The sequence below is a fragment of the Pelmatolapia mariae genome, linkage group LG17 (genome assembly GCF_036321145.2).
Source record: "Pelmatolapia mariae isolate MD_Pm_ZW linkage group LG17, Pm_UMD_F_2, whole genome shotgun sequence".
Taxonomy (NCBI): domain Eukaryota; kingdom Metazoa; phylum Chordata; class Actinopteri; order Cichliformes; family Cichlidae; genus Pelmatolapia; species Pelmatolapia mariae.
In genome coordinates this window covers 38,832,046-38,854,577 of record NC_086242.1, presented here as the reverse complement: position 1 = coordinate 38,854,577, position 22,532 = coordinate 38,832,046, and the positions used below count along the sequence as shown (strand labels likewise).

The window sequence follows — 22,532 nt, the reverse complement described above, 5'->3', positions numbered from 1 at the left end:
AGACGAGTGCATTTTGGAACTGGCCTTTGTTCATGCAGAAATGTTGGCAGAGATCAATTAGACTTGGACATAGCTCCAGTTCTTCTTTCTCTGTCCTCACTCCCTCCCCCTCTCCAGCCTGAAAACTAAATGAACCAGTCATATTATGACAAGCATTAAACCATGAGATTTGCTTGAAATAGTGTTAGGAAGTGCAATAAAAACAAAGCTGAGGGTTCAGCGAGGACAACGTGACTTCTGTGCTATTCTTAAACCACTTTATTTACGCATTTACTGGAAGCTCATGCATTTATAAGGCCAGGATACAATGCTTGTCTAGACTCCCATTCATGCACCATCTACAGTAGCCTACATTTGATAAAAATGCAGTGCAGTTAAGGTCAGTAGAATAAAAGTCTGAAGTCTAGTCGAGTCTATGGAGTTTAATTTTTCACAGTTTAAGCTTTGTGATTGCATCTTGTGGTTTAGCACGCTCAGAGAGAGATAAGCACCTGCCAAACTAGTCAAAACCACCTTGTGGTAGTCTCTTGCTACAGCAGGAGTCCATGAGGACATTTGATAATGTCAGTGATATGATATCATTGACATCATATGATGTCATGCACACACAAACTAAACACAAAATAACCGCTCGAGTACTATGTACTTTCTATCTGACATTTAAACACCAATGGATACATCAGAGAGCAATACGAGGTTAGGATTAGAGATGGCACGATACCACTTTATGTCCGATACCGATATCATAAATTTGGATATCTGCCGATACCGATATGAATCCTATATAGTGTTTTTTAATCAATAAAACTGTTTTTTTAATATCTTGCTGCATTTTATATAAGTTTATACTCCAGTTTAAATAAACAACAAAACTAAAGCTATTCTGTTAAACCTGTATGTAAAAAATACACTGCGCCCAAAATATTTCATAGTTCAGCAACACTGACCAATCTAATAAACTTAAACCTACTCCATCCTCCCTATTCTGGTATTTTAAAGAGTACTTAGCAGAAATATTAAGCAACCTAACTAATAGGGTTGCAAACTCCCAGCAAAAGAAAATAGGGAACCACCCCCACCCTCCACCTGATGATGCTTAATCGATGTAATCAACTTTAATTGGATGCAGGGTGAAAAAAAAATGCACATTCTTTTTCAAGAATAATTAAATAGATTCAACATTTTTCTTCAACAGAATTGCAGAATTCACAGATGGTACTTTCCCAAAGGAAAAAGTAGTATAGCTTACTAGGGTATATTAGACTTAACAGTTACTATATACAGTAATGGACTTCTATACATTTTACATCAGATTAAAACTTTGGGTGTAAGATTCAGATAATTATTTATTAAAAACTAGATATTTTAAATGAGAATAAGAAAGAAAAGTATGTCTTTGTGCCCCCTTTTCCCTGACCCTATCGGCCCCCCTGGCTAAACTTTGCTAGATCCGCCCCTGCACGGTTACCAGCCGTCAGCTACGTAGAAAAGGATCCTGGTCTAGAAAGTAATATTAAATAAATTCTAACAACAGCTTATCAAGCTTAAGCGTGCTGCTGTTGTTCAGCCGCTGGTTTCCTCTTTCTGGTGCAAAGTGGACCAAAAACAAAGAAGAGAGACGGACTCGCGACAGAAAAGCCGATCAGCTGATCATTAAGCAGTTTCACGATTGAAGTAGCAGCAGGAGAGGGAGAGAGAGAGAGAGAGAGGCTCCATATATCGGTTGTTAAGCTTAACGCGGGAATGCTTTACAAACATTCAGAGATGAACTTACACGCTTGCTTTACTTCTCTCTGGGATAACTTCCTCGGAGATGAAATGCTGGTTTGGTAGCGAGGCTACAAATACACACAGCCGCTCTATCACGTGACGCATACTGCTCCGACATGCGCACGAGGTGCTAAGGTTATGAGCCGAGTTACGCCGTGTCGCAAGTTTTGTGAGATATTTAATGGATCAGATTACATTTTTTATTTCTCGCTGATATCCGATCCAGTAATTTAGGTCAGTATCGGACCGATACCGATACGTAATATCGGATCGGTCCATCTCTAGTTAGGATCTTGCCGAAGGGCATGCAGACCGGAGAAGCTAGGCACTGAACCACCACCTTTCCGATTAGTCACTGACTTACTCTACAGCCACCCCAATAATACATCTTTAGAATGACCTAATTGTGTTGTTTATGTAATTCAAGCAGTTACTACAAAGACATAGTTACAGTTTGCAAATGCTTTTTCAAAGCTGAAAACTATATAAATGATTTCCCACCAACATAGCGGTCCATATACTACACATATGTACTCTTTTTTATGGCCTCCCTTTAAATCTGTTCAAACTTTTTTCGCTGAGGGCCACATACATAAAAATATAGGAGGGGCTGGGCCACTTACTAGAAATTAGGTATATAACCTTAACTTTACTGTATTAAAAATCACTTAAAAGTGGTCAAATGTGTTATATTGTTGAATATAATTAAAGACAAAACTGCCTTCATCACAGTTTTCCATAAATGGATCTTTATTGATTTATTCAGAAAAAGCTTTGGTAGCTCATTCTCAGAACAGCAGCCTCAGATTTCTTCTTAGAGGGAATATTTACAGTACAGAGAAAAAACAATAAAGGGGAAAATGGGACGGGTACATTTCAAGCTTGTTATTTAAGTTCTTAGCAAAACATCTATTAACGTTCGTTTGAAACGATTATCACCATTAACAGACTGAACTGGACTTAATAACAGGAGTGCATAATCTTAGTAAATTATTCTGGTGAGTATCAGCTGCGCTGGGTATGTAAATCGGGCCATCAAGGGTCAATCAAGGAGCCAAGGGTCAAGGGTCAATCAAGGAGCCAATCAAGGAGCAAGTGACATTGCTCCTTGATCAATGTCACTTGATCAAGGAGCAGATCTGCATCAGATGAGATCAGCTGACTTTGCGTGTGCGTGCGCTGTGCACAGCGGTGTGTACTCTGTGTGTTAACAAGAAAAACGCATATAAGAAAGTGGTGCGCAAAAGCAGGGTAGTGACAGAATTGATGCGCATTATTGATATTTGAAGCATGTGTACCTGCACATTAACACACGGGTACTGTGGAATATATTTTTTACTCACCTAAAGCGCTCGTGCTCTCGTCCACTCCCCGCAAAGAAATTAGCAGCTGTGCGGTGTCTGTGGCATCGGTGCTTTCATCGGATGCGATGGAGTAAAAATCAAAAGCACAGCTTTATCAGACAGCTGCAGTTTAATGTTGGCTGACGAGTCTTCAATGCGTCGCACAACTGGATTTCTGGACATGCTGACGTTGTTGAAGTCCTGCACTTTTTCCGGGCACGTTATTTCGGTGACTTTAACGAGGCCGTGTTTTATGAGGTCTCCATCTGAAAAAGGCTTGCCATGTCTTGCGATGAGTTGGGCGACCTCATAGCTGCTATTGTAGCCTTTTCCTGGACCTTTTGAGCACGAAAAAAGTACTGTTGCTGACCCCGCAGGAGAGCTAGCATTTGCTTTAATTTCTGCTCTCGCTCAGCACCAGTGTAGGATGCATAGGCCTGATGTTTGGTTTCATAATAACGTCGTACATTATACTCTTTCATAATTGCCACAGTTTCAGTGCAAATCAAACAGACACACTTCCCCTTGAATTCTTTGAAGAAATATTCACTCTCCCACCTTGTCTGAAATTTTCTGCATTCACTTTCTACCTTTCGCTTCTTTGGTTCTGACCTGTTTAGTAACTTGGGGTAAATTTCTTCTGTGATTGTCCTTTTTGGTGGAGCAACTGCCTCGATCAACAGCAGCTCCCCCTGGTGTTAAAACTAAGAAGTGCAATACACTCAAGCAAAAGTTGAAGTGCGGGCCATATTCTATTCAATTTATAAAATTACTTGCGGGCCAATTAAAACTGGACCGCGGGCCGCAATTGGCCCGCGGGCCGGACTTTGGACATGCCTGCTTTAAATGAACATAGTATAGGGCTCTGTAACTAGAGGAGTGTCATGTCTGGTGCATTTCTTGTTCTTGTTTTTCTGTGTTCCCCGAAGAGCCTCTCTCTTTAACACCATGTGGGGGGCGACCTTAGTAAACAGAAATGAGAAGGAGAAAGTGCAAGAGACAAGAGGAAAGACCTGTACCTAAGAGGAAAGTCTCTTAGCAAAATCACAGTTTCAGATGCAAGCAGACAGGCTGGTCACACTATGCTCAGAGTTTTACATTTGATACTGAACATTAGTATATCGTTTGTGCAGAGCAGCGGGTCTCATGCTAATATACAGGAACTCACAAAGACATCCGTTCATTCAGTGGAAGGTATATGTGAAGGTCCTATGGACCTGTCTCTTGATAGTTATTGTCTGAACCCCTCTCTTATCTGACATTAGAAATTAAGGTGCTGTGCTCGATAACATTTTACTAAAGCTGAAAGGTTCTTCAAAGTGTAAATAATTACCAGCTTTCCTTTTCGTTATGACAGACTTTCCAAAGTGTTCCTTTCTGAATTGGAGTAAATATGGCTGTTTTAAAGGTGCTGTGGTGGTTAGTACTGTTACATCATAGCAAGAAGATCCTTGGTTCAGCTCCTGCCTGGGGCTTTTTGTGTGTGTGGAGCTTCCATGTCATGGTACTCTGGCTTTCTCCCAGAGTCCAAAGATATGGATGGGTCCGGCTAATTGGTGAGTGAAAGATAGGCAGCTTGTCCTGGGTGTACCCTGTCTTTTAGCAGAAGAATATGGGTGGATGGCTTATTTGCCTTAAGATGAGGTTAGATGGTGTGCTTTGCTTGCCATTTATGTAAGCTAGGTAGAAAACATTATAAACTTAAATGTATTAACTGTCATCTGAGGCAAGTCTTGTTTTATTAAGCAGGACAATGCTAAACTACATTCTGCAAATATATATATATTTAAAGCAAGGTTCACTAATAACAGTCTGATTTAGCTTACCTAAAGTCCAGACCTGTCAACCACTGAAAATATTTGACAAATTATAATTAGTGCTGTCAGCGTTAGTCTCGTTAAAATGACGTTAACGCCATAACCGCATTAACGCGGCAAATCTCCGTTAGCGAGTTAGCGTGGATCGCCTCGAGCGTGGGGCTGCACAGCGTCAACGCGTTAGCGCAGTTAGCTCGTTAACGCATTAGCGCCGTGCAGCCCCACGCACGGGGCAACAGCACTGCCACTGACAGCACTAATTATAACAGAAAAAAAAGTTCCATGTTTGATCCCCTCAGTCTCCCAACATGTACAACATCGCCTCTCGTCTGTCTGTCCTTCCTTCTGCCTGTGTTTGTGTAACCTGTCTGCACTGTCCGTTACGTCAACTTCACCACCTCAGACTAAACACAATGCAAAGTCTCTCTCTCTCTCTGTCACACACACGCACACACGCGCGCACGCACACACACGCACACACACACACACACACACACACACACACACACACACACACACACACACACACACACACACACACACACAGGGGTGGCCCTGTTTGATCCCTCTTAAAGTCAGTCAAGGGTGTTACATGTTTCCAGTTCACTTCAGGCCCATCAACATGCCCCATTGGAAATTTACTGGCCTTTCAGCAGCACAGTCGGGCCCTATAAACACACTCGTGCACCACCAGTGTGCACTAACACACATATAGACGCAACGACACAATGCAGACACTCACACCAACACACCCCTGTCACCCCCTTTTACAGTGCCTGGAGTTTGGTTCAGCCGCCCGCTGTGCCAGGGTCGGCCCCTTAGGACAGCGTGCCTGCCCTTTCTCCCAGTCTGTGTGTGCACGTGTGTGTGTGCGTGTGGCCCTCGCATTCCTGACTCTGGTGTCATCCGTCTCATCAGACATTTCCCGGCACATAAACTCTCACTGACACATGTTTATTTATGAAGTCTAATGGGCTGTTATTCCAGCACGCTGCCGTGGCCGACTTTATCTTGCTCACTTCCCTTTATGTCTCTCTCTCTCTCTCTCTGTATCTCTCCATCCAAACAGATGTGGATGAGTGTCTGGACAACAACGGTGGATGCCAGCAAGTTTGTGTTAACACCATGGGGAGCTATGAGTGTATGTGCACAGAGGGCTTCTTCCTCAGTGACAACCAGCATACCTGCATCCACCGCTCTGACGGTAAGACATCAGTGGAGAAAGAGTGCAGTCCACAGTGAACTCTCACCATGGACCGCACACAAAACACTTTTTTGTTCTGTGAGGCAACAAGTCTAATTCATATGATGGTTCATTGGTTTTGAATCTTGACTTTTGAAGCACATGGCTCAACTAGCAACATCAAATTATTTGTTCTAAGACAATAACTGTAACTGACCAGTGATGTCATAGATTTGCAGTTTGAGCAAAACGTCTGAAAAACACTAAACGTGATAGTGCTCGTGATAGTGGGACAACTAATATAAATGTGAATATGTGGAATAAAATTCATTGTAAAATTCCAGAATTTACATTTTCTATCACAGATAATTATGATGATGACCTTTTTTCCAATGTCATGAGCACCATACCAAGTCTTGATAAGGAGGATAAAAATAGCTCATAATCATGATGTGAAGCTTTTCCCAGTCAGTCCAGATGGGAATATAATTTTGAGGTGTCAAAATCCAACGCAAAACTTTATGGATCTGGAAAAAGAATTGCCACATAGGCATGAAGATGTAGGCAGGCTACTGGGCAAACTGTGGCAAACAAGCTCTGTGTTTAATTGTTCCTCCAATTCAATTCAATTCAATTCAATTCAATTCAATTCAATTCAATTCAATTCAGTTTTATTTATACAGAGCCAAATCACAACAACAGTCGCCTCAAGGCGCTTTATACTGTAAGGTAGACCCTACAATAATACATACAGAGAAAAACCCAACAGTCATATGACCCCCTATGAGCAAGCACTTTGGCGACAGTGGGAAGGAAAAACTCCCTTTTAGCAGGAAGAAACCTCCGACAGAACCAGGCTCAGGGAGGGGCGGGGCCATCTGCTGTGATTGGTTGGGGTGAGAGAAGGAAGACAGGATGAAGACATGCTGTGGAAGAGAGACAGAGATTAATAACAAGTATGATTCAGTGCAGAGAGGTCTATTAGCACATGTTCAGTGAGAAAGGTGACTGGAAATGCTCAATGCATCATGGGAATCCCCCAGCAGCCTACACCTATTGCAGCATAACTAAGGGAGGATTCAGGGTCACCTGGTCCAGCCCTAACTATTTGCTTTAGCAAAAAGGAAAGTTTGAAGCCTAATCTTAATCCAAACTGGAAGCTGGTTCCACAGAAGAGGGGCCTGAAAACTGATTCCGTTCCATTAAAATTATTTCTGCTTGACTGTTTTCATCACTCAGTTTTGTGTTTCAGCCGAGGATTTTGACTACAACCTAGGAAGGCAGACAGAACATTTTGAATTCAGTAAGACAGTCACAGGACCCCACAGCCACCCTAGCCTTTGTTGTTGAAGAAAATACAACCACTGAATACACTGAATACAAATACAACCACAACAATGTATGCCGCCTTGCAGGAGATCTAGATGCTGAGAATAAAGAAACCCATCTGCACATCATAAAACCTATTGTTCAGGCATTTACACACCAGATGTGTAAAATCTGTGAATTGTGTGCATTAAAAATATTTTGAGTGAACTAAATAGAGTCACCTGAGCAGCCGTCGACACTGACCATGTAGTCTGATCAATTTTTCTGATCCTAATCAACAGATCTGACCAAGTGCACACATGACTCAGCAAAAAGCTGCAACAGCCCCAGTAAGATCCTAAGATATGTAAGAAAGTGGCCATGATACAGCTTCAACTGCTGAATCAAACCTTGAAATTCTCCCTGTTGCTTCCTTCTTGTGAGTTTTGGATGAACTCAGGATTCCTTCTCTTGTTTGGAAACATCAGTACCAGCTCATTATGGCTTCATATTGACTTCATTTTCTTCACAGTGCTTTCTTTGAGGAGATAATTTTCACAAAAACATGTTCGGTTTGTACATGACAAGTTCAGATCCTGAAAATTACGAATTTGGTGTCGCTTTCACAACGTGATTAGGTTGTAACGGCCTTTACTCTACACTGCTGTAAAACGTATTTGCTCTTTACCTGGTTACTTAGTTTTTTGATGTTTCAGATCATTAAGAAATTTTAAATATTAGACAAAGATAACCAAAGGAAACACAACTTTCAGTTTTTAAATAATTATTTTATTTAAGGGAAAAATCCATCCAAGCTTACCTGGCCCTGTGTGAAAAAGTATTTGCCCCCTAAACCTAATAACTGGTTTACCACCCTTAGCAGCATCTTTAGCAATATCTTGCATTCAGTCTTTCACAGCGCTGTGGAGAAAGTTTGCCCCATTCTTCTTTTCAGAAGTATTTTAATTCAGCCACACTGGAGGGTATTCATGTATAAACAGAGTGTAAAATTGATTGGATTGCAGTTTTAAACAGGACCATACTCCTCCCGACCAACTACTGATGCTCCCGGTGCCAGACATCCACAATCCATCAAACACTGTGTGCAGGCTGCAGTAGAATACAAGCTGGCGGGAGGTATGCAGTTGGTTGGAGAGCGCAGTGGACTGGAAGAAACACGGTTAAACTGCGACATGTGAAAAGTTCAGTGTATCCTAGAGAAATTTTAGTTTTACAGCCGAGAGTCCTAGAAAGAGATTTCAGGAGAACCACTCTTCTCTCACCTTGGGAGTAGCAGGGAGGCCAGCGAGGTGTCCTTTCTGTTCATTTGTGTGGAGAAGGCAGGCTCTTGTCTGTGCCCACAAACATGGGAGGCTTGTAACCTAGGGGCACTTTGAATGGAGAGAGACCTGTTGCAGATGAGGTAAGTGACTTATGCGCATATTCAATCCATCCGTCCATTACTTGAGCCAACACAGCGGAGGTCTGCCTTCCACTCTTGGTTTAATCTTTCTGTTTGTCCGTTAGTCTTTTGATGAAATCCGGAACTCAGGTTAACCTTGGCTCCGAGAGGGTAACCCTAACCCTTATCCCAGTTACCTTCCATAACTGGGATATGAAACGGGTTGTCGGTCTGACACAATCTCCAAAGGAATGCCATTGAGCCTGAAAACATGTTCAAGATGGAGATTAAACGTTTCAGTGGCAGGAGTTTGATAATTTAGAGAAGGAACTATGAAATGTCCTGATTTGGAGAATCTATGCACCACAGTGAGAATGACCGTCTTTTCATTAGAAGGAAGAAGGCCTGTGACAAGGATCCAGCTTAAACTCCCAGGATTATCCTCCCCACTGTGTATGAGCATGCAAGAACGCTCTCTGGCTTAAGATCATCTCTATCAGGTGAAAACTCATGGGAAGGGGCATCAGGCTTTATATTCCTTGACCCTGGATGATAAGAAACGGAGCAGTTAAACAACCAAAGAGCAGAGACCAACATGCCTGAATTCTGCCTTTGGTGTTCTGCACATAAGTCAAGTTCCTATGGTTAGTCCATATTACAAAATGTTGCTCGACCCCCTCTAAGTCCTCTGAAAACACAACTTAGAAAAGTTACTGAGGGTGTGTGAAACACATAGAGACGGATCTCAGTTAACTGCTGCAGCATACTGAATACAAAGATGTTCACAAAGTGTCCGAGGACATCAGTTACTAGAACATGAAACATGGTGGGGGTGTGTTTCGTTAGACCAACAAGCACCACCAGGTATTCAAAGTAGCCCAGCGGTGTGTTGAATTCCACTTGTCCCCTTCTGGGATTCTGACTAAATGGTACTGAGGTCAACTTTGTAAAGATGGAGAGGCTTGAAAGCAGAACTGTTTACTGGCAGTGGGTATTTCTTTTCTTTTCTTTTTCCTTTTTTTTTTACAGTGATCTAAGACCATGGAAGTCCATAAATGGCTTGAGAGTCCTATCTTTTTTGTCCACAAAGAACAACCCTACGCCCACTAGAGATGAGGTGGGCCTGAATATACTTCTCATGAATATACTTCTCAACCGTCTCTCTTTCACGCCGCAACGGATTGCAAAGTCAGCTGGGCAGATCCTAACAGAAGGAAAGGGGCAAATACTTTTTCACTGAAAATCACAGAATGAAAATGGTAGTTTTGCTATTGGAATGATGGTATAGCCAATGATAGTGATGCTCAAATGGGAAACATGAAATGTTCCTGAAAAAACATTTTATCTTTAGATTGTGATGCTTAATGTGAGTTAATACAATTCAATATAAGGCCTCAAGGGCTTTATATTTTAAGGTAGAGACCCTAATAAACCCAATAAGCAGATGATCTTATATGAGCAAACACAAGACGATAACCTCCGGCAGAACTGGGCTCATGGAGGGAGAGCCACTGCCCTTCCTGACAGAAGAAAAGACATGCTGTGGAAGAGAGCCAGAAATCAATAATAACTAATGAAATGCAAAGTGGAATATAAATATCCAGGTAAGGAAATCCCCCAAAAGTTGATTCTCTTTATCTGGACGTAGCGTTTTCAGTGGGAGAAACGTTTCGTCACTCATCCAGCTGACTTCTTCAGTCTCAGCTGACTGCAGGTTTCTTCAACCTTTGTAAACAATACATTTGCACAATGACTGAAACTAGCAGCACTGGCGAACAGTGGCCTGTAGGTCTGTTACTTGATCATTGAAGAAGTCATGTAGATGAGTGATGAAACGTTTCTCCCCAAGTCCAGATGAACAGAATCAACTTTCTGGGGCATAACTAAGAGAGATTTCATGTTCACCTGACCCAGCAAACAGTCACTGTATATATAAACTACTATGCTTTGTCAAAAAGGAACGTTTAAATCTAATCTAAAAAGGAAAGGGTGTCTATCTCCTGAATTCAAACTGGGAGCTGGTTCCACAGAAGAGTGTCCTGAAAGGTGAAGACTCTACATTTTTACTTTTAAATATCTCAGGAAGCCCTAGTAAACCATCAGACTGAGAGCAGAGTGCTCTATTGGGCTTATACGGTACTATGAGGTCTTTAAGATAACATGGTGCCTGATTATTCAAAACCTTGTGTGTGTGAGGACAAGGACTTTAAATTTAACAGGGATCCAGTGAAGTGAAGCCAGTACAGGATAGCTATGCTCTCTCTCTTTGTAGTCCCTGTCAGTACTCTCTCTCCAGTGTTTTGGATCAAAGGCTTTTCAGTGAGTTTTTAGGACAGTCTGATAATAATGAACAGGAATTTATAAGAATTTAGCAACTCTGATGCCATTATCAGTATTACTTATTGAGTCGATTCTCTTATTATTTTCTCAAAATAATATGTAATGTAATATCAAAGACCATTAACTGCACACTGTGTGGTCAAATGTTTGTGATGTTTTCCTGTCTTTGTTGTGAAGTGTTGGGGTCATTAGTCAAAAAAACAGTAATGTATGTTACACATATTAAACAGAACTCTTAAATACAGTACTTTACTTAATTGCTCCCAGGAGAAAGCCATTTGTTACACTATTCCTATATTATTTTTGTGTTTCTCCACAAAATGACCCAAAATGCATTGGCTTGTAATTACCACCGTCCCACACACCAACACAAATCTCTATCCTAATGAGAACCACGTGTCATCTGTCTCTTAGCTTCACTGTGATGAGCTCTGAAACCTGACTGGAACTCTTCAAATAAACTGTTCCTCAGCAGTGATGCAATAACGTAACAGCTTAAATTTGTTTTTTAGTCCTAAAACTTTTGTGTTTTTTGTTCTTACGAGCTCTTCAGCCCGCTCAACGAAGCCTGGAAAACATAAGGCGAGTTAAAGAGGGCCACATCCACTGTACTGTACTTTAAGACATTACACATTCAGTCAGGATTAACTAAAGAAATGCTGTGAACATTTGGGAAGTTTCTATTTTGTGAAGGAGAATCTTTGTATTATCATATAAATATTTAGTAAGGGTCACAGTCGGCCATTTAATAGTTGATGTTTCTTTGCTGTTACTTGGCTGTTTGCAGTGAGTCAGAATCAGTGAATGAATAACAGTTAGCACATTGTTTTAGGTTGTCATTCCAAATGTTTAGAGCTGAGCTATTCATATTTGTGCTGCTCAGTAGTCGTGTTTTGATGTAGAGTAGAATTTAATGTGGAGCATTAGAGGGAAATGGGAGACAGAGTGTCCAATATGATGTCTTTTTGCAATTTTTTTGATTTTTCTTCCCAGTTTTTAAGTCCATCACAAAAATAGAATAAAAAACATGCAAAAAAATGTATGTAAAGACCACAGAAGACTAAATTTGTGTACATAGTCAGCAGCGCACACACAAATGAGGCTGTGTAGGTTAATTTGGCATTTTTTACAAACATTAGAAAGCCTACTATGTGCTGACTGTGCGAGATTCTTTTTTTTTCTCAGCAACAGGACCACTCTCAGCATCGACCAAGTGTGTTTGAACTGTGTCTTCATTCCACCTACTTCACATACAAGGGTCAGTTCTACAGGCAGAAACATGGGTGTGCCGTGGGCTCCCCAGTTTCACCCATCGTGGCCAATTTGTACATGGAAGAAGTGGAAAAGAGGGCTTCGCTATCCTACCCTGGAACACCACCAAGCCATTGGTTCAGGTATGTGGATGACACCTGGGTGAAAATCAAATCTCAGGACGTACCACATTTCACGGATCACATTAACTCGGTGGACCGACACATCAAATTCACCAGGGAGGATATGAAAGTGGCAGGTTAGCCTTCTTAGACTGTGAGATTTCCATCAGTAATGGGGGACATCTAAAAGCTGACGTGTACCGTAAACCTACGCATATGGATCAGTATCTAAGGTTTGACTCTCATCATCCACTGGAGCACAAACTGGGTGTCATCAGGACGCTACAACACAGAGCGAACACCATCCCCACTGACACAGGCTGCTGTGTCTGTGGGGATGGTGTTCGCTCTGGGAGGCAGAAGAACATCACATCAAGAAGGCCCTGAGTAAATGTGGTTATCCCAGCTGGACTTTTGTCAAAGCGGGAAAGACACCTAAAGAAAGCTCCAGCCGATCCAGGAGAGAAGGACAACCGCTGCCCAAGAGAAAACCTGTAGTGATCCCATATGTGTCAGGAGTATCGGAACAGTTGAGACGCATTTTTTCTAAACACCGGGTCTCTGTGGCTTTTAAACCCCAAAACACGCTGCGCCAAAAATTGGTCCACCCCAAGGATCGGGTCCCCCGACACAAACAGAGTAACATAGTGTACGCTGTTAAGTGCCAGGAGGATTGCCAGGATTTATACATCGAGGAAACCAAACAACCTCTGGCGAAGCGGATGGCACAACACAGAAGAGCTACCTCGTCAGGCCAGGACTCTGCAGTCTATTTACACCTACAGGCCAGTGGACACTCTTTCAATGATGAGGATGTACACATCCTGGACAGGGAGGAACGCTGGTTTGAGCGCGGAGTCAAGGAGGCCATTTATGTGAAAAGGGAAAGACCATCTCTGAATGGAGGAGGGGGCCTAAGGGTACATCTGTCACCATCTTACAATGCTGTGATTGCAGCCATTCCCCAACTCTCTGTGGATGGGACTCATGGCCATTGATCAGTGGTTGTTGATCAGTGGCCATGACAATTTGCATATTAATGATCAAGGAACTGACCCCCCAGCCCATTGATCCTTCAGTGGGCTGGTTTCGGTCATTATGCAAATGTACTGTTTATAAGATTGGAAACCTGCAGTCAGCTGAGACTGAAGAAGTCACTTGGATGAGTGACGAAACGTTTCTCCCACTGAAAACGCTACGTCCAGATGAACAGAATCAACTGTTTTGGAGTCACATTTCTTTACGTTTTCCTTCCAAGGAGTCAGACTTCCTTATCATTTTTAAAATGGTCTGAGCAATCAGATTGACGACCTGTCTAGGGTGCACCTGCCTCTCACGCTATGACAGCTACTATACTACTATAAGTTAAAGAAAATGGATGGATGGGCAATACTTCATCAGGCTTTCTGAAGCTCTTTCATAGTTTTTCCTCAAATAAACTAAGCAAGCGTCCAGAATGATTTGATGCCTAAAGGACTTTAGTGAACTTGAAGTTCTGTAAGTAGACTGTAACAACAATTCACTACAGTGTAGGCACTCACAGAGCTCCTTTTTGAGTTACTTTTGGCTAACAAGCGAAAATAAGTTAATGCTGAGACATATAAAAAAGAAAATGAATTTGGTTTGTGTTCGCATGTTTGACTTGCTTTATTTTTTCAGTTAGTTAAATTTTACAGTGTTCAGTTTACATGGTTCTTATCCAAATGTAACCAATGATGGCTTAAGGTGGTAGCACATTCTCTCTTTATGCTCCTCCTGTTTGCTAGTTTGCTACAAGTTTGGGCAGGGACAAGAGACTGTGTGGTCTCCTGCCCCTGACCAATCTATACATGGAAACCGCATTTGTATAATTCCTATCACTGCTGCAGATTATAAGGAAAGATTTTATGGATTAAAGGCACAAAATCACAGCAACAATTGCCTCAAAGTGACTATAAGAGAAAGCCCCAACAATTAGTTGCTTAACAAAAAGTGAGGTTTGTATCTGTGGCACATTCTCTCTTTATGCTCCTCCTGTTTGCTAGTTTGCTACAAGATCGGGCAGGACAAGAGACCCCAAAACAAAACAAAATAAAACAAAAAACTAGTTAAAAAATACGTGAAAAACTGAAAGGTGCATTTTGTTGTGTTAAATATTGTAAACTTATTGTGAAAAGTAACAAGCACTATGATTTAGTAGAATCTGTAGTACTGGCCCTGTATTTACTTGGTGTTGGATTGATACCAAAATTTGTAGCATCGCACAGCATTAGTTATATTGTCTTTGGTAAAGTGCAATGGTTAACATCCCAGAGAACACCAATCCCTCAGGCTGTAAGTGCAACAAATATCAGTCACTTAGCAAGATGCTATCCTGATGTTTGCTGCTATTACAGTTATATTTGTACATTTGAAATTACTTTTTAAATAGTGCTCACTACCATTCTGAATTAATTATTTACATCCTCACTGTGAACACATCACAGAGATAAGACAGAAAAGAGGAAGTCTTGTGAGAGGTCATTATATTACTGATCAAATATCTTCATGCATGTGAGCTGAAAGCAAGGCCAGGCTGCAGGACATGAAACATGAACTCAGTCAGCAATAATATGCAGTAACCTACATAATTTCACATTTTTAAGGCACTAGTATGCTGTTCCAGATTGTTCTCCCCCACTTTTGCCCATGCCTGTTTACATCCCTACCATTTTCTGTCCATCCATCCGTCCATCCGTCCATCATCCATCTGTCCGTCCATCCATCCATCCATCCATCCATCCATCCATCCGTCCGTCCGTCCATCCATCCATCTGTCCGTCCATCCGTCCGTCCGTCCGTCCGTCCGTCCATCCATCCGTCCGTCCGTCCGTCCGTCCATCCATCCATCCATCCATCCATCCATTCTCTTCCGCTTATCCTTTTCAGGGTCACAGATGGACTGGAGCCTATCCCAGATGTCGTAGGGCGAGAGGCAGGGTACAGCATGGACAGGTGGCCAATCCGTCGCAGGGCTAACACATAGACACAGACAACCATTCGCACCAGTTTTTTTTCTATTGTAACTAAAGTAATTTAAAGTAACGTAATGTAAAGTTATTTTAGACGTTGTAGATTATAAATAACTATGCAAGCGCCCATAGTGAGAGCACTGACATGATGCTTCTGACTTTCACACTTAGGCGAGATATGGATCGCGTGACATTTGATGCCAGCTGCAGTTCTTTAAATCCTTTGAAACTTCTATCCTGCTGTTGTAACCCATTCAATCTGTCACATTTAATATATCCACTCAATGTGTGGTGGCAAGGACCACTGAAGGACCAGTGATCCTGACACGGACAGGGGTTGCTTTCTCTTCTCGTTCTATAAATGCAATAAATGGGCCTATGAATGGGCACAGTGTTGCAATCAGGTTCAAAGACACATGAGAAGACAGTCATCTGTCTTCTATTCAGTGACACATAAAGGGGACACTGGGGCAAAGTGCTGAAGGGTGAGTTAGAGGAGAGAAAAGTGAGGTAAAAGGAAAAGGCAGAGATAGACTGGCCTCTCTGTGCTGTCCCTCTCTAGCCTGAGTGGTCACAGTGTTGGTGTGGTCAGGGTGAAGGCATGTAGGAGCTAGTATCAGGATGTTAGAGGATTCTTTGTTGAGATGTTCGGAGAGAGATTCACAAATAGATGTGTGTTTGCTCACTGGAAACACCATAAAATGTATGCTAACGTCTGTCTTTCTTGCTCTCTCCACATCTTACAAAAGGGGAAACAGATTCAGGTGACAGCTAGGGACACTTCCTCTTATTCATTTCTGTATAATGTAGCCGATGTTACTTTATACATGTTTTATCAACTATCCACAGCGCAGATTATTATGTATTTGAAAAACTAAATGATCCATTTCATTTATTTAATCCATACATTTATGTTAACACTAAATTTGTTTTTCATCGATGCTTTTAGGAATCCACCTTAATAGAGAAACGGCACCTTCTCAGTTGGTCCCAGTGTACTTCTGGTCTTCCTGTCTGTCCACCCCGTCCTCTGTGCTGTGTACTTTGTAGATTGTGTAATCCCTGCTGCTGTCAGGGGGATCTTCATGGTAAACAACCGGTGAAGATGCTTGTGGTATATTTCTGCTGCCCTGCTCTTGCTGGCTGTCTCAAGCCTTTAACCGCCACTGCACCGCCCCACTGCCCCATCCAGAGCTCCTCAATCAAGAGCTTGTCTCCTGAACCTCTCACTGGACAGGAATAGCAGCAGCATCCCAATATCCCACAGGAATCTCCCTGCACATTTCCAAGCCCACCTTCCCTAATCCTGTATCTTCTCCTTCTTCCTGTTCTTGATGTAATCTGTACAAGTTCTGCAGATTACACAAAGAACGCAGCTTTTTATATCTCATACTGATGCTGTGATGACCCAGATTTCGTTTTCTACTTCACTATATGTCAGAAGATGCTGAACAGCATTTATTTCAGAGCATTAATGAAGAACTCTGCATTTAAAAAAAATCGCATGTACATAAAAGACAGTGTCCCGCTTGGGCCGTTTGTCCCACTTAAGATGTCCAACAGTTCCACCAAAGAGACATTCTTCTTCTAAGCTTCTCACATGGTTTCAGTTGAATAACTAATAACTAAATTATATAGTATTTGTAAAATAATATTTTATTAATCAGTGATTGGCAAAAGTCCTCAAATGAAAACAGATTTATGGAGCAGAACTTTCATTTTCCTTCTTTTTCCCGTTAGTCATCTAATAGCCTCTTAGTTATGTGGTGACTCTTTGGAGCGTCTCCAACCACTAGTTTGCAGAAAATTAACTATTTCTAAAGTAGGTAAAACTATTTAAAAGCAACTGAGCCCCCCAAAAAACTGTACTCTGTAACTAGAACGATAAAAATGTAACTTTATGTGGTGCAATATATAATTTCTTTAAGCTCTGGTATTTTCAGTATATTGTGTTGGTGATCATTTGTAGTTCACCTGACGGTAAATGCTGAGTCAGATTATCTGCATCAAATGTATTTAGTAGAGCATATAGAAACATATTATATGGGTTTGTGATTTGTTTAAAGATTTGTGAAGACCAGCAGCAAAGAACAGTTCCTGCAGTTTCACCCTCATACCGATCCATACTGTATGACCAGCATGAGTATGAGCAGCAGTTTTTCACACCAGATTATTAATTAAACAAAGATCTAGACAGAGTGAGAATCTCCAAGCTTCCATTTATTTCACAAAGTCTTGAAAGAGTAAGGAGTTCATCACAGTACAGAAACAGCACTATTGGAGGTTAGTAATGACCTTCTTATGGTCTCTGACAGTGGACTCATCTCAGACCTCCGTGCAGCATTTGATGCTGCTGAACACAACGTTTTACTGCAGAGATTCGAACATACTGTAGGTATTAAAAGTTTGAATCATTTCTAACAGACTCTAGAGACAAACGATTAGACATACAACTGTTTGGTGTTTGTAAAAGCAGAGGAGTCTGTGTGAGAGAAGGAGAGATGCTGTGTGTTAGGTTGTTGCTTTGCATATGGTAAGTGTCAGCTCGCGGCTCATTTCTTTCTTCCTGACACTCGGCTGGGGGATAATAAAGCCTAGCAACAATTGTTTGTTCCATTATGGTGTGTTTTCCACTCTGTTGTGCTTCATAGCTCTGTCTGAAGCACATCCAGACGAGAACCAAACTCTGGCCTGCGAGCTCCCAATTTTGAGTTGGGAAGTAGCCCTCCCAGCAAATGTTCCCGATCTGTCATGACGTGAGAGAGCTATGACAGCATGAGTCAGGTATGGCTCAAAGGCCCAACGGTGACATGCGTGTTGAACAGAGAGGCTATTTTCCATTTTGGGGAGGTCTGGGGATTTCGAAAATGGGAGATCTGGATTGTCAACTGGGGCTTTGGGTTACCTGCTGACTTCAGGCTAAAGTTTGTGCCATCAGTTATTTAGCCATCATTTAATTAAACCAGTGAAAGTCTCATTTTACTGTCTGTGACCCTGACTTTTTATGATTTGCAGCAGCAGTGATTAGTTGCAGTGTAGTATTACAGAATAAATTGATGCTTCTGAGCTGACTGAGGTCTTCTCTTTGTCTGATTTATTTATTGTGCCTTTTGGACAATGTGGCCTCAGCCAAACACAGTGAAAACAATATGCTTGTAAATTCTTCTCGGAGCTCAACACCAAAATTCCTGGCAAAGTTGGACTTGGCAGTAGGTTGGGAATTTTAAACACCATTTCATGCGGACGCCATGGTCGGCTGAATCTCTGTGAACTGTGGAACCCAGTGACTTGAGGATTTTTAATATTGGGTAAGAAAAATACGCTGCTAGAAAGAAAGAATCACGATGCTGATTGTTAGTTATTAAGATACATTTTAACGATTCTGCGTCTGAGTGTTTCCATTCAGTTTGAAAAAAACATGAAGTCAGTTTTCAGCCTCACAGTTGTGCGGGAGCTGTCCTGTGTGTTTTACAGACTGAACCAGCAGAGACCAATTTTGGAAACCCCTGCAATCTTATGAACTTTAGATAAGATTAGATTAGATAGAACTTTATTAATCCCTTGGGTGGTTTCCTCTGGGAAATTCAGTAACAGTGGTATAAGTACAGCTGAGTGTGCAAAACACCACCGATCTGTAACCATGTTAAAACCACCTGCCTAATATTGTTAGTTTGTGGTTAGTTTGTGGTTACCTTAAACACCTTTGATGCCTCAGTGCATGGACTCTGTGTTTTCCTACAGGTCTCTTCTTTGGTAGACACTGGTCATTGCGTACTAGGTTAACCCCACAATGTCTTCTCTGTCAACAAGCCCAGTGTTGGGATTGTTGGTAATGTATTGCTCATTACGTTTCTTAGAAGTAATCTGCTACATTACTCATTAGATTACTTTCTCATTACTCTGTAAAGTGACCTGAAATGCAGTGTCACCTAATTACCAGTTAACGGTATAAACCCTATAGGGTACAGTCTCACACACCAACACAAATCCCTAATAAAGATGATGAGAATCTTTCTTTTTGTTTTTTAGGTATGGACACTAGGGAATTCTGATTCCATTATCGATGTCACTTATCAGTTCCATTTGGACTCTAAACAATGCAAATTAATTGTATGATGTGTGGTCAAGTGTTTGTGTGTTGGAGGCATTTCCCCTCTTTGTTGTGATCAGTGTTGGGGTTGTTACTCAAAAAAGTAATGTTTTACACATATTACACACAACTCTTCTTAATAAGAAGGGAGTATGTTACTTAATTACTCCGAGGGGAAAGTAACTTTTTTATACTACTTGTTGTATTACTTTCTCATTTCTCTGTAAAATGACCTGAAATGCACTGTCTCCTAATTATGAGTTAACAATATAAACCCTATAGGGTACAGTCTCACACACCAACACAACTTCCTGTCCTAATGACAACAGACGTGCGATCATTCTCTTAGTATTTAGGTATGACTACAAAGCCCACCTTTGTAAAGGAAGCAAGGACATGTTTGTAAGTGTAATGTAACTACTAAATTTACAGTATCATGTTACATTAATGGTTTGTAATTACTGCAGTGTCCTTTGTTTGCTGATGCTTTTTACCCCCCACCTGTGAAAGGCTGATGGGGTGTTGTCATCACCCTGCAGGTGAGCAGCCAAGATTGTGAATGTGATAACTCAAGAACAAAGCCTGATAGAAGGAAATCGATAGCAAAGGTATCTACTCAAAATCTCAGGCAACTTCGAATTTCAGTGATCTTGAACTTAAGGTTAGAGGTCATAGCTCAAGTTTTCAGAAAATCTTGTGAATGGAATAAGTCAAGTCAGATGTCACAGAGGTGTACCTGCTTCTGTCTGCCAGCAGTATTTTTAGCATTTTGAATTGAAGCTGACATTTCTGTAGTGTGGTTACATTTATAACCAGATGGCAAAAAGGATAGCCCTTTGCCAGTCAGAGCAAGCACCTGGCAATGGTGGAGAGGAAAACTCCCTTTTAACAGGACAAGATCTTTGGCAGAACCAAGCAAGGACGGGGTTAATGCAAAAGAGCATAGAGAGGCCATGAAAAACAAAAAGGACAAAACAGGCAAATGTTAGATATCTTTGGTTAATCAGTAAATAAAATTATTATTAAAATGATTTTTTCCTGCTTATTCCTGTCATCAATTCACACTTTTAGGCACAAGTAACTTTTTCAAATGCAGGATTTTAAACAGCTCAACAAAGACAAACAAAATGTTTCTGTGTGGTTTTCTAGCTAAAGGTGGACAGGCTGTATTTTAGAAACAATGTATGACAAGGAAGACAGGTGATTGTGATAGGTGACTATACTGGATGGGTGCAGATTGGGGTGTCTACAGTCATTGCTATATTAGGACCTTATAGTAGCAGATGGCACCCAAAGACTTTTGGATTGTAAGTTGTGTAATAATTATGTTGGTGTCAAACATCTAAGAGATTTGTCTGAAAAAAAAGTTCATTTAGATAATGGTTCAAAACGACTGGTCCAATGGGACTGATGAGTCAGAGGAGATGATTCTAGAAGGACTTTGGTTGGACTCATTTATTTGAATTTATATGGGTTGGAAAGTAGCCATAATATCTATGTAACATGTGCTTATATATTGTAGAATATAGTTGACTACGTCAACAAAGAGCAGTAAACCTCAGAGCCAGTAGCAGCACAGGTCAGTGGACCACAGTCTGTCCACCATGAAAACAAATAAACTGAAGCTCACAGTAGAAATTCTTATGTGACTTTTTTGTAAGTGAGTCATTTCTCGTGGTGCATTGCTCCACTGGAACTTAGCGTTCCCCCACCTGTAGATCCTGCTTTAAGCCCAGGATATAAATACATGGAGTTAGGAGATGAAGTCCTCAAGCACCCCGAGCCTATAGCAGCATGTATGTATATATATATATATATATATATATATATATATATATATATATATATATATATATATATATATATATATATATATATGTATATATACGCACATATTGTACCGTGTCAAGAGAGAGAAGGAAAGAGAGCAGTGGGAGCAGGGAGTGGGGGAGGTGTGTATGTTTGGGTAGAAAAAGAGAAAAATAAACAGTGAGAAAAACATAGTGGATTGGAGCAGTGCTGTTTATTTGGAGCTGTGTGAGGAGAGGAAGCAGACTGAGGCTAAGGTTGTTTCACAACAGTCACACTCACACACACACACACACACACACACACACACACACACACACACACACACACACACACACACACACACACACACATTTATCCATGCACAAAAACTCACACAGTGACTCGCACACATACACATCCTCTTCATGACAGAGGAATTCTCAGTTTAAACAAACCACAGCAGGAAATTGGAGGTACAGAGAGCTTTTAAATGACAGGCTTGGGCCACGTGGGAACCTTAAGTACAGGGACCTCTGTGTACCTGGCTGTTATCATCATATCATCATTTGAAAGCTAAGCTAACCGAAAGCTAGAAAAGAAAATAATGCCATTAAGGTTCATATTGACAGCTTTACTGTAAATGATTGTTAGTTTGACAATTAGAAACCTGATACTTGTTTTTATAATGTTTAATGTGTTGATGCAAAAGCCCCTAAAATAGAATCAATGACTGCAGTAACTCAACTGAGACTGAAAAAAGGGCAGATTGATAAACTGGATATTTAAGCTTACATTCAGTGTCCTTGTGAAATGTTCCTAAAAGGATACTGAATAATTATTTTTATGTTATGAAAAGTGTGAGAATAGGCTACTGGATACTTTCCAGCAGTCTAAAGTACAATAATGGACTATGGGTCAGGCTTGCTGTTAAGGGCAGCATTTATTTTGAATTGTATTGTATTTTGTATAGTTGATAATGCTCTTAAGTACCACTTGTACACTTTCACCTCTGTATACAAGCTCTATAATGGCTTTATCACGCCTACAAGCATCAACAATGAGATCAGACTGACTGCAGTGTCGATTATCAGAGGTGGCAAAAGTACACACATTCATTGCTTAAGT

The 22,532-nt window shown here is 41.1% G+C and overlaps 1 protein-coding gene across 2 annotated transcripts in view; it reads left to right on the top strand.

Annotated features, from left to right (window-relative positions):
* The window catches only part of scube1 (signal peptide, CUB domain, EGF-like 1), a 122,064-nt gene that overhangs the window by 31,223 nt on the left and 68,309 nt on the right, over positions 1–22,532 (top strand). For both annotated transcript variants that reach the window (XM_063500512.1, XM_063500511.1), the window contains exon 4: positions 6,000–6,134. In XM_063500512.1, coding sequence (XP_063356582.1) covers positions 6,000–6,134 — 135 coding nt within the window. The remainder of the gene's footprint in view (positions 1–5,999; positions 6,135–22,532) is intronic.